The sequence below is a fragment of the Neovison vison genome, chromosome 3, assembly GCF_020171115.1.
Source record: "Neovison vison isolate M4711 chromosome 3, ASM_NN_V1, whole genome shotgun sequence".
Taxonomy (NCBI): domain Eukaryota; kingdom Metazoa; phylum Chordata; class Mammalia; order Carnivora; family Mustelidae; genus Neogale; species Neogale vison.
Genome location: NC_058093.1, coordinates 61,846,222 through 61,859,793, shown reverse-complemented (window position 1 = coordinate 61,859,793; position 13,572 = coordinate 61,846,222). Strand labels below are relative to the sequence as shown.

General features: G+C 36.7%; 1 protein-coding gene across 7 annotated transcripts in view; it reads left to right on the top strand.

Moving 5' to 3' along the window:
- The window catches only part of COBLL1 (cordon-bleu WH2 repeat protein like 1), a 168,546-nt gene that overhangs the window by 64,334 nt on the left and 90,640 nt on the right, over positions 1 to 13,572 (top strand). Inside the window, exon 1 of one of the 7 annotated variants that reach the window (XM_044242230.1) lies at positions 7,941 to 8,011. The exons of the other annotated variants lie outside the window; for them this stretch is intronic. Within the exon in view, the coding sequence (XP_044098165.1) occupies positions 8,001 to 8,011 (11 nt within the window). The 5' untranslated portion in view covers positions 7,941 to 8,000. Of the gene's footprint in view, positions 1 to 7,940; positions 8,012 to 13,572 lie in introns of those variants that run through there. 7 annotated transcript variants of the gene reach the window in all.

The following is a 13,572-nucleotide window of genomic DNA, read 5'->3' as shown; positions in this document are numbered from 1 at the left end:
TTTAATCCATGTGTTGGAATATTACCAATTCATTTCTCCATGTAGTATGGTCAACTTTGTTAACAAAAATTATTTGTATACTTAGAAAAACTCTCAATTGAACTTAAGACATATATTCATCTGAAAAGCTAGACTTATTTTTTTTAATGTCACTGCTTCATTTCCGTCTCTATCTTCAGCTGCCTGTTATATACCTGTCTGGTGAAAAACAAAACAAAAAAACCCTTTCTTGCGGGTGGGGTGGGGATTTCTTCTAGCTATTTATTAATCAAAGAAGACTTCAGCTGTAATTCATGTATCAGCTTCCTATTTTCTTCCTGGAGAATAAGCCACAGATCCCCCCTCCCCCCCATCTTGGGTTCAAAGAATGCTGAAAACCCCTAGCAAATAGAAAACATAGTTAAAGGATGACTGGAATATCTGTACAAGGTTTATTTTTGCTACCATAGCAACTACCAGCAGTTACATTGTCTCTCACTTTTGGAGCTCCTAGCTCACATGAAAAATGTTAACTGGTGTGACTTTCGGTATTGACCCCTGCTGGAAGTTGAGGCTCTGTCCCCTGTTAATCATGAGGAGCTTTGTCTTTAAAAACAACAAAACAAACAAAAACCAAACCAAACAAACAAAAGCCCCAACCCTTTAAATCTTTGACTACTTCAGTTTTTCGTGGGATCCTCTAGAAATAGTCTCATGTATATCTGACTGCTTTTCCTTAGATATCAATTTAGTCTTTATATTCATTATTAAAAAAATAACTTATTGACCCTTCTCATATTGATAGAATAAAAAAAATAAAAATAACTCATTTTTTGCCTTAAATGATCTATAACATAGGATGGGAAATAGATGATGTGTAATAAGTGAGTGTCCTTTTCTAAGTGTTCAGTGAATATAGGACAGGGAACTAGGGTGTTCAATGGGAGGAAGGGGGAGAGAAATAGGGGTGTCTTCTAGAGGAATTAACATTAGAACTGGCCTTTTTTGGAGAACCAGTGTTTTGGACAACAGATATGCACATATCACCAAGGGTTTCACAGAAGGAGCTGTGCAAAATATGTGTATTGAGAACTGTGTATATGCTTTAGCAATGTGTAGGGAACTTGTGGGACTGAAGAACTATCTGTGAATTCTTTAAAGAAAGGAACTAAAATTTAATTAGAGATTCAAAATACAGACACAAAAATAGATCAGTAAGACAATCTAGGGTTATATGCATAGTGTTTGAGTAGCTTCCATGTGCAGTGCCTATGGTGATAGTGCTCCCTTCTTCAAGATCTTATTTGTGAATACAAAGCATGCATAAATGAAAACTTGGCATTTTAGTCAGTCTATAAAATTAATATGAATGAAGTTAAGAGTTAAGTGCTGTGTATGCTGTGAAATGAGAGAGAACACCAGGAGCTGAGGAGAGAAAGGAAGCCATAGAAGGTTAGGGTGGCCCACTTGGACCTGCTGCTTCTCTTGCCTAGATCCTAGGCTTGCCCTGGATCTTAGTCTTGCTGCTGCCACCCCCTCTTCTGGCTGCCTCAGCACCTGTGGAGTGTGTGACAACATCCACTCCCATGATTGGTGTCCCCCCACCCCCGATTCTATTTATTTGAGAACGCACAAGGTGGGGGTGAGGTGGGGGGGGAGGGAGGGGCAGAGGGAGAGGGAGAAGCAGGTCCTCACTGAGCAGGGAGTCTGACATGGGGCTCGATCCCAGGACCCTGGGATCATGACATGAGCCAAAGACAGATGCTGAACCTACTGAGCCATCCAGGCACCCCTGGTATTTGACGGTTTTAACTTTGTATCTCTCGAATTAAAATGCTGATCTAAATCTTGGGTGTGTTTGGAATGTCTGGGAAGGAAGAAGAGATTTTAGTGTCTGGATTTTTAGTGTCTGGATCTACCCAGGCAGCCAGAACACGTGCTCCTGACACTGCTGCTGAAGGCCACAGTCCACAACCCAAGAGGCATTTGTCCTGTCTCTCTGAAAGACCTGTGGCATGTTGACACTCGTTGGATTATTGCGTGGCAGTCCCCACACACGGTCATCGTAATCATGTGCTGAAGGCTTAATCTTCCCTTTGCATAATTTAAGAAAAAAATCTTGAAAAGCTAGACAATCTACTGAATTATTGATAACATTTAAACATAACCATACTAATACTGAGAAATTATTCATACTTTTGGGGTGCCTGGGTGTCTCAGTCAGTTGAGCATCTGCCTTTGGCTCAGGTCATGATTCCAGGGTCCTGGGATGGAGTCCCACATCAGGCTCCCTGCTCAGCTTCTCATTCTCCCTATGCTCCTCCCCCCACACGTATTCTCTCTCTCTCAAATAAGTAAGTAAAATCTTAAAAAAAAAAAAAAAAAAAGAAGTATTCCTACTTCTGTAATCTATGGAAATCTTAAATTATAAAACATAAAAGGCAATACAAAGTAACAAGGGAATTAGAAGTATTGTTAAAATGAAAAATTGTAAGGATAAAAATTCCTTTTTTTCTACTGGATAGTTTCTCTGAGGTTAAAGAGAAAACACTATTAAGACAATAATGCATGGCTTTGTTCAGTTTAAAAAATATACACACTGATAATGTCAATTATTTAGGAAATGATTTTTACATTTTTTCTGAAAAAGCAACAGTGGGATTTGAATACCTTCTTACGGTCTTGATGTCTGTTGAAAATAAGTCAGTTTTACTGTTTTTCTCCCTGGGCATGTAGTTACTTCATGCTTTTTTTTTTTTTTTTTTTAAATATTTTGAGTACAGAGCACCTATAGATAAGTCATTTCATAGTTCAAGCTTTTAAAATAAAATCAGGGTGGAAAATTTAATTTGGAACACATTTGAAATTAAATTAGACTCTAAGTTTAATGGATAGAGTATAGGTTCTGGATTCAAATACTGCCTCCTAGGTACCTCATTAACTCTAAATTGTTCCTATTCTTAGGTATCTCAGCAGAATGCCTGCTTGGCTTATTATGAGAAAGGATGAAGGAATTCTTGAGAAGCACTTTACCAAAAGCCTGGTCTGCAGAAAGTGCACAGTATTTGGGCTCATGATGATGCCAAAGCATTCTTTTATCTAAAAATTAAAATGTTAGGGGCTTCTAGTTGCTCAGTAGGTTAAGTATCCAACTCTTGATTTCACCTCAGGTCATGATCTCAGGGTTATGAGATCAAGCCCATGTTCAGCTCATGAGTTAGGTGTGGAGTCTGCTTAAGATTCTCTGTCTCTTGCTCTGCCCCTACCCACTCTGCAAAATGTTAGCTCAATACAGCTACAGTTTGTTGATAATAATTTTATTTTTAGTGACTTTTTACAGAGCTGTTCCAGCCTTATCCATTAGTATTCATGTACTTTTTTTTTGGGACATAGACCATTATTGTGCTTTTCTTTTCTTTTTTCCTGTAGATATAGGGCACCTAAAATATAAAAGCCTTTCTGATTAAAAAAAAAAAAAGTTTAATCACTGCAAAGAAGGTAAATGTCTGTTTTTCTCTGTGTTATTCATTATGATCTACATTTAAGGTGCTGAATCTTATTTTTGTGCTTTTGATTTTAAAGTAGTGAAAGTTACTTTCACAATTAAAATGCAACATTATGAAATTCAGAATATTATAGAAGGAAACAGATTGCTCACTGCTGGTAGAATTCTGAAGGGGGCATGTATCTATTTAAAATTCTCTCAAGACGAAGGAAACGCCCAGAGGAAAATATGCACATCACAGGCAAGGTATTCTTAAAGGGTGTCTATTCTGGAGCTTGAGTAAGTGGAAGAGCAAATTATTGACTGAGAATCATATTTACTTCTTGCCCAGAGACCTCACAAGGCGACCGCGTGTCTTCATGAAAACATAGCTTCTCCACTGTGTCTGTTGCTTACTCTGCCGTTTGGATTTCCACTTCACCCGGCAGAGACATGGGCAGGGCTGCCCAGGGCAAACATCATTTGGCTTCTAAATAAGGCACTAAGATGGAAATACACAGAAGTAGAGTGGTTCCTGAATGAATAGGAGAACTGCAGCTTCTGTCCATACTAGGCAGTGATCATAATACCTGTGTCTTTGTAGAGCTTGTAACCCAATATCCTAGGAACCAAGGAAAATAATCATATTTAGCTTTAGAATTAATGTTGAATTATTAATTATTTTCCAAGAGGAAGCCACACTAAGAAAGTTGATCTAGGAAAAGCCCTCATGACAAATCTTAAAAATTTTCCATGTGATTCACCCAGAGTCCTTTAAAAAAAAAAAAAAAAGTATGCATCTGTGTTTATGTTTGTATCTTTAAGTGTAAATTGACTAATAAATTATAGATTTACATTTTTTAAACTGATATACTTTTTTTTAAAGGGATAGCATAGAATTAATTTCACTGTCAAAAATGTTTATTGCAAAGGCCTGCTTATGTTCTCTTTTGGGACATTAGAATACTCAGTAAGTTTTAGCTATTTCTATGCTGCAGACTGTTGTTCTGAGAACTTTCTTTATAGTAGCATATTAAACTCCTGAGTAGGTGTTATTACCCCATTTTACAGATGAGGATCTAAGATAGAGTGAGGATAAGTCACTTGCTCTACACTTGACCTAGGAATCAGCCCAGGTAGTCAGCACTATCTTGCTAGACTGCTTCCGCCTTTAAGCAAAAGTAGCACTTTGCTGGAACTATAGGATAGTGGGGTGATGTTGCAACTACTTATCTGAACTACAGAATAAGAATAATTGTATTTCTACCTTTTAATTAAAATATAAGAAGTGCATGAAGCAAACCGTTGTCAATAGGTCAAAGTGCAGCCTGAAGAACCTTCCCACAGATGGGGGCCTAACCCGTATTTCCTTATTAACATTACTCTTCTTTTAATTTCACATCTATACTAATGGAGCTCTACCACCTTAACTCTTCTTTCCTTCTAGACTGATTTATTGGAACGGTGGCTGGTGGGGGAAATCCTATTCCATGTGGTCTCTGCTGCAGGAGCTAAAGGGCATTGTTGCTAGATTTGCTCCCAGGGACCCTCCTGTTCTGACAAGATAGTCCTGCCTGGGCCTGAGTGCCTGTGGGAAGCTGGGAGATATCCTGCAGCGGAAAGACGAGCGAGGTATCTTCTTCCCAGAATTCTGATTCTAGGGAGTGGGGGAGGGGTAGGGTGGAAGCGGGGTTTTGTGAGAACAGCCAGAAAAAATAAATAAAAGAAAAATAACAGTGATAAATGCTTTGAGAAGAATTAAAATAGGGTGATGTCATAGCAACTGGTTTGCTGCTTTAGACAATATCCATGAAAGTCTTTATGAGAAGTTAACATTTAAATTGATATGAGTGATGAGGAAAGAGGAAAGCACAGGGGGAAAAGAATTCTAGGTCTGGGGAACAGCAAAGGCAAAGCCCCTAAGGTTGGGAGGCTTATGAATAACAGACCTACAAGAAAGTCAGTGTTGCTAGCGTACAGAAGGCTTATGAAAGGAGTCTGAGACTGAGATAGGGCCAGTCTGGTTGGATTTTTTATGCAATGATGAAACTTTTGGGATTTACTCTTAAAACCGTAGGAAGCCTTTGGAGGATTTACAACAGAGAATGAGTTGATTGAGTGTATATTTAAAACTGATCACTGTAGGGGTGCCCGGGTGGCTTAATCGTTAAGCGTCTGCCTTCAGCTGGCTCAGGTCATGATCCCAGGGTTCTGAGATGGAACCCTGCATTAGACTCCCTGCTCCTCAGGAAGCCTGCCTCTCCTTTTCCCACTCCCCCTGCTTGTGTTCCTGCTCTTGCTATCTCTCTGTGAAGTAAATAAATAAAATCTTAAAAAAACATAAAAATAAAAACCATCACTGTTGAAGTGTTTAACAGAGATTGGATTGCAGCATGAGAACGGAGAGGCAGAGAGACTGTACTGGTGGTATACGTGGAAGGGATAGGTTGACCCGAAGTTGTAATGGAGATTGAGTATATGGATTCAGCATTGATTTTAGACTACCTTTGAACAGTGAAGGAAAGAGAATCAAAGTTAACCCTCAGATTTTTGGCTTTCCTGGGGCTGTTTATTGAGATGAGAAGACTAAGGGAGGAGAAGTGAAGATTTTGTTTTTGGCATTGCCAAATTTGACATGCCTAATTAGATAGCCAAGAGATATAAAGAAAATGGCTTGGGGCACTTGAGTGGCTCAGTTGGTTAAGCTTCTTTCTTTGGTTTAAGTCATGATCTTGGAGTCCTGGGATTGAGCTCCAAGTTAGGCTCCCAGCTCAGCAGGGAGTCTTCTGCTCCCTCTCCCTCTGCTCTTCCCCACCAATCATGGTCCATCGCTCTCTCTCTCAAATAAATAAAATCTAAAAAGAGAAAAAAGGAAGAAGAAAGAAAGAAAATGGGGTGACCATGTGATTGATTATGCCATGTGGGACACCTTGGAGAAGGAAGCAGGGGTGTGGTGGGATTTGGGTTTTATTAAAACTCAACTACTATACTAAAGCAAGGACAACAGAGGTAAATTGTGGCTCTCTTGGCAAACCAGAAGGTATGATATGTAGGAATCTAGTTCCAGGAAAATATTTCAGGATTGGCAATATCAGATGTTTAGAGTAGTGCTAAGAAGTCAAGTGAGATAAGAACAGAGACAAGGTCTCTTCTTATCCAGAGCAACATAAGGGTATTTGGTGATATGAAACTGTAGGACAGTATCAGTAAGGTTAAGAGTGACAGCCAAAGGGTGCTTGGGTGGCTCAGGGGGTTAAGCCTCTGCCTTCGCCTCAGGTCATGATCTCAGGGTCCTGGGATCCAGCCCTGCATCAGGCTTTCTGCTCAGCACAGAGTCTGTCCCCCCGCCCCCCACCTGCCTGCCTCTCCGCCTGCTTGTGATCTCTCTGTGTCAAATAAATAAATTAAAAAAAAAAAAAAAAGAGTGCCAGCCAAATGGGAGTGGACTGATCAGCCGATATGAGATAAGGAAATAGACAAAAAAAGTATAGACATCCTTTTAAAGAGGTTTTGTAGTGGAGAGAGATGTAGGTGAAAAACAGAGCTCTTTTGGAGACTGTTGGTTCCCATCAACACTGGAAGGAAATCCCAGTGGAAGCCCTCGGTTTATTTGAGGCTATAGCTTGCATCAAAGGCAATATTGCACAAGTAGAAAAAGAAATAATGCTTTTGTGAGTGAAAATAATGGGACACGTAATTTTGGACCACATTTTCTGTTGCTATTATTTGAATAATCTGTATTTGATTTTGAGCATCCTTAAAAACTCTGAATTGTTACAAAGATAACCTTTGATTTATAAAAGAACTATAAAATCTAACCTTTCAGTTGCTACTCCATTCACTTCAGGGCCATAGTCTTCTGGTCTGGTAGGGGTAGAGCCATTTAACTCAAGTATCAGCTTCCATTGGCTGTATTAGGGTTTTTATGACGGGAAATGGTGTTTGCCTTGAACAAATAGAAGTCTTAAAACTTCTGCAGGAAATGTGCCTGTTTCCTTTTCCTTTTTACAAAATCAGATACCTGAACTTTTCTCTGATTTTTTTTTAAATCTACCCAACTTTTTTCAAATTATCATCCTTAAGATTTTAAGATAATTTTAAGATTTTTCTTAAATATCCTACAGATGTATTTCTGAGCACTAACATCTATTGATTAATTAAATTGTCTAGTGAGGTGTTGCTTAAAACTTTAAAAGAATCATGTATGTAGAGAATCTGCAAGAGTTTATAATTTTATAAAAACAGATAAAAACAGTGAATCTCTGTTTTTTAAGCTGCTAAATAAGAAGCAACTTTTTAAAACTTCTATATGAAACACATTTCCTTCAGAAAAAGCTGTGAAAATGTTACATGATCATTCCCGGAATGATTTTGAAAGACCAGTAAATTCCTTCTTTTGCATATTTGCCAGAGGTAAGAAGTGCCTGGCACTGACAACACATGATAAACAGAAGAGTCAGTAACAGAACAGGACAGTTGGTGTAGCATTCTCTACGAGTAAATAGCCAAAGGAACGGTACCATTTCATGGAGGTTTTATGAAAGAATTGTAAGTACCTATGATTTGTAAACTTATGATAACTTAAAAATTCCTCAGCCTCTGCTTTTAAAAATGGTCTAATGTTTTTCTTTGAGCTCTTATTACTTTTAAACACTTTAATATATCTAAGGACTCTGTCAGAATTTTTATAGAAAAAGCTGAAGAACTTAATGGTTTTAGGAATTGACATTTTAATTTGTATCATTTATTCTCCTTGACACATTAGATGTATATGCGATGGTGTAATTTTTGCTTTTTGGAGAAGAAGAAGAAAAATTTAAATATACTTAATCCATTAAACTCTGTGTGTTCATATAATACTGTTGTATATTATGTTTTATTGTTTAAATTTTATTTTTTTAAATTTTGTTTTATTTAAAATTTTATTTATTACTATTGTTTATTATGTATTATTATGTTTGATATACTTTCAGGCTTTAAGCCATAATGATTTTCCTTTCAAATTATCATGAACATTTCAATAAATACTATGATAATTATACTTATCTAGAGCTTTCAACTTTACCAAGTACTAATCACTATCTCTTATAATACAAGAACCCTATAAAGTATACTTTGAATATTTTCTTCATTCAGTGTCAGTAAATAAGTAAATAAGTAAGCTGAGATTAAGTTTACGTTACTTAACAAGAAATTCAAACTATAATTAGCATTTTGAACCCCAGATTGGTATTCTTTTTTTAATACTGTACTGGCATGGGTTCTTTCTATATTAACACCTGTTTAGGGAGTACAAATAGCATAGCATTCAAATTTGCCTAAATTAAACAAACACAAAGAACCAATCCTTAATACATCACTCTTCAACCCTGAGTGTAATATTAACTCTTGCAGCATAATCCATGAATAAGAATGCTGTGAGTCGAAATTACGACTTGGCTGGTACTTGATTGTATGATTTTGCTTACTTAACTAACCAAAGAACACAACATGACTCAACATTTTGCTTATAAATAATACTGTATTTCCTTTGTAAAAATGTGTATGCCAAAACTTCATCCTCTTTTTAGAGACCCCACTAACCTCATCCTTTAAATAGATGCCTGGTGTTATGTAATCTTAGATGAATGTGAAGATAAGTCTTTTTGTGTATACTAAAATTTTGGGGTAGAATATCTGTGGTAATCAAAATGCTCCCTTTAAATGTACTCCAAATGGCTCCCACTGGAAGTCTGGGGACTTAAAAGAAATAAGGTCAAGAAAGTGAACTAACATTGTCTTGTGGTACAAAGTATTTTTTCCCAGCTTTATTAAGATATAATTGGCATAAAACATTGTATAAGTTTAAGATGTACAGTGTGTTGTTTTGACACACTTATATATATATTGTGAAATGATTACCACCAGAACTTCAGCTTAGCTCACATCACATAATTACTTTTTTAAAAATTAATTTATTTATTTGAGAGAGAGATTGAGAGACAGAATGGAGCAGAGGAGAGTGAGGGAGAATCCCAATCAGATTCTTCACTGAGCTTGGAGCCCGATTCTGGGCTCGATCCCATGACCCTGAGATCATGACCTGAGTTGAAACCAAGAGTTGGATGCTCAACTTCTCGTGCCACCCAGGTACCCCCCCCCTTTTTTATGGTTAAAATCTCTCTGAGCAACTTTCAAATATATAATACAGTATAAATAACTGTAATCACTCTGCTGTACTTAGAGTCCCAGAAGTTATTCATCTTATAATTGGAAGTTTATACCCTTTGTCTAGCAACTCCCAGTTTCCCCCACCCCTTGGCCTTAGAAACCCCCACTCTAGTCTGTTTCTGAGTTCAGCACTTTTAGATTCCATGTATCCATGTATACTGATATGATACAGTATTTGTCTTTCTCTGTGTGACTTATTTCACTTAGCATAAAACCCTGAAGGTTCATCCATGTTCTCATAAACAGCAGGATTCTTTCCCTTTTTCATGGCTGAATAAGATTTCATTGCATTTATATGCCAGATTTGCTTTATTCATTCATCCATTGATGGGCAATTAAGTTGTTTCCATGCCCTGGCTATTATGAAATAGTGCTGTAATGGACACATTAAATTACACATTATGTGTAATTTCAATAAATTACACATTATGTGTAATTTCACATAAAGTGAAATTATCTCTTTGAGATCCTCTTTTCATTTCATTTGGTCAGGTACTCAGACGTGGGATTCGTGGATGATATGGTATTTCTATTTTTAATTTTTTGAGGCAGCTCTATACTCTTTTCCATAGTGACTATACCAGTTTACCTTTGCACTAACAGTGTGCAAATGTATTTCTTATAGCTGCTCGGTATTTAAAGAAGCCTTGCCAAAGGTTATGAAATTACAAAAACCTTAGAGAATGGAGAAGTAACAATTGTTTGTACCTAGGCAAGATTCTAAGTGTTGAAATTATAAATGAACTTGCTATTATAAAAAGTATCTAAAACCTGGAAAATAGTAAGTTACTAGAACTTACTAGTTAATTCTAGTTACTGGTTAATTTTTTAAACAGGGGCTATGTTTCTGAATACTTTGTAGAAATCTGACTTGCATAATTCAAATTTAGTTTTCCTATAGAAATAAATACATGAGATTTATGTTTTTCAGTTTTAATCATGAAGAAACATTAAAGACTCACACATATAAAAATAACAGAAAATGCAATCTCACCATATTTTGTTTTAAGGATCAAAAAAATGCATCAAGTTATTATCTGGTTAATTGCTGCTAATCACACAGTGAGGATTATAAACTAAACAAATCCATTTATCCATGTAGGCCATGAGGTCAGATAGTTGAGGCTATAAACAGGCAGATTTCATGATGTCATTAATAAGAGGAGAATCTATCTCTGTGGTGTCTTATTTACTCCCACTAAGCATATGTTCTTTAGAAAGCAAATTAACGAACAGATGGAATAGGGAAAAAAACTAAGGTGAGTAACAGAATTATTTAACACAAACTCATTATACATTCAACATTAAGTGTATAATTATATTGCATTTTCATGTTTGGAATGATTATGCATCACTCTTTAAGGTTAAATTTGGGTGTTTTCTACATAAACTTGAAGTTATATAGTCATAACTCCAAGTGGAATGTTTAGATGCCTTCTTAGTGCTGTTTAACTTTGTCAAAGGAAAGGGGATATTTATTCATACAAAGAAAAAATGCTGTGGTTAGTCCAAAAGCTGTATATACGGAGATACACAACTAGAAACTCATTCTTTCTAAACCCCAACTGTTTTTAACCTTTCCACAGTGCTGTGCTTAGTACTGACTCCCTTTCTTTTCAACTTTAGTCTATTGTCAGTTGTGTCATAGAACTCTCAAGTCGTCTGAATAATCCACTGGTGATTCTGTTTGTGGGGTAACTTGTTTGTTAAAAGTTTTGACTTTTTGTAACAATGTAGCTAAGTTCCCCCTCCCCCAAAGAGAAATGCTAGAAAACAATGTAAAACTATTGTTTATTTTTTATTTTTTAAAAAGACTTATTTATTTATTATTTGACAGAGAGAGATCACAAGTAGGCAGAGAGGCAGGCAGAGGGGGAGGGGGAAGTAGGCTTCCTGCCCAGCAGAGAGCCCCATGACTCTCAATACCAGGACCTTGAGATCATGACCTGAGCCAAAGGCAGAGGCTTAACCCACTGAGCCACCCAGGCACCCCTAAAACTATTGTTTAAATAATTAAAAAATAATTTGAAGATTAATTGATGAATGATTATATTTGGCTGGGGGTTTTGTTTGTTTTTTAATTACTCATGTGGAATCACAGAATGATGATTTTCTGATTTTCATAGTTGGGAAAAAGGTTGGTCAAAGTTAGCTATCATTTCTTGAAGTGCAGACATAAAATATCCCATCAATTTCATGAAAATAAGCCACAGTCCACCAAAAAGAAATAAAAGATTAGTTTTGCTTTTGTAATAAAATGTAAGTAACATTCTTTATATTTTTTAATTTTTACTTTTTACTTTTGAACTTTTCCTTAAGTAGTAGAAAGAGATTAAGACACTAGAGTAAGAATAACATGTGAATGATGCTTATGAAATTTTTGGGACAAGAAGAATAACATGTAATCTTTTTGTGAGAGCATTGCAATATATCCGATTGGTTTTTATTTTAGGATCAAAAAGTGAATGTCAGTTATTATTTTAGCTCCTTTATCTTGGCATTCATAATACAGGACACACCTATTATACCAGAATTCTTGTGCTAAAGTTGTTTTAATGGCTTTGATATTCTGAGGACTATTTTTGAACAGAATCTTTGCTAAGATTTTGTGCTGTACTGACCACCGGTACTTGGCATGTTATATATGCCTTTGTTTCTAGATCCGCCTATTTCCTCAGGGAAAGTTTGTATAAATGAATGAGGTTACTGTATGTTTCTTTGTCATTTCCTTCTGTTGTTTCTTAGGAGGAAAAATTGCAATAGATTTTACAGTATTTCTACCCTAAATTAGCTACCTTTCTGTGAAGCTGAACTGTAGGGTAGTTAGGAGGGCTGGAAATAGTATTTCAGGTTGCTTAAACCAGGCAGATGACACATAATTTACTTTTCAGAATGTGGGTTATTTCCTTTGCTTGAAGAGACTAGCTGTAGTTTTATAGATCGTGATGAGCATGAGTTAGTCTTTAGCATGCATGTCCATGGTTTTCTTCTGGTGAGCCAGGGCTGCTTCTAGATATTGTTCCATAGAAAATAATAATGAATTATCTTTATTGAATAGGTCATACAGTTTTTTTTCCCTTGTCTTTCCAAATAGAATTTTAAGCCTCAGATTGTTGTTTTATCAGTTCCCGCCACACATAGTAGGAGATTCAGCAGCGGAATGGCAGGGGGAAAGGAAATGGGTGTGGAGATCAGCTACTCTGCAGTTGACTAACTGTGACTGAGGACAAATTAATTCTCCTCTTAGGAATTCATTCCTTATGCTAGAACATACAGAAAACAGCAACTCTGCAAGGTGGTTGTAAGAGTTCACTATAACGCATACATAGTTTCCCACCTATTGTAGCTTCATGAGTTCACGACTGATGTTATTATGGGTGCTTCACCAGTGCTCATTGATTGATTAAACTGAAGACTCCTAAAGAGAAAGGGTGAACAAGGTAACATTTGGGACTTCTCATGCATAATTGAGTAAAATAGTAAGCTATTAATTTTTTGAGTGCAGAAAAAGCCATTTTTCCTTTTCTACCCAAAGTTAATGATGGTAGCTTATAAATGCTGTCATGTGGTAGTCTGTGTGGGGAAACTCATGTTGCTTTACCTCCTGGTTCAGAGTTCTTTCCTAAGTATCATTACCTTTTTTTTTTTTTTAAAGATTTTATTTATTTCTTTCAGACAGAGAGCAAGAGAAGAGAGAGAGAGAGAGAGAGAGAGTGTAGGCGGTAGGGAGGGGCAGAGAGAGAAGTAGAGAGCCTGCATGGGCTCGATCCTAGCACCCCGGGATCATGACCTGAGCCAAAGGCAGATGCTTAACCAATTGAGCCACTCAGAGGACCCCTAAGTATCATTACCTTTAACTTTATGCTTACTCTGTCAAGTGAGCTCATTTTAATTGATCT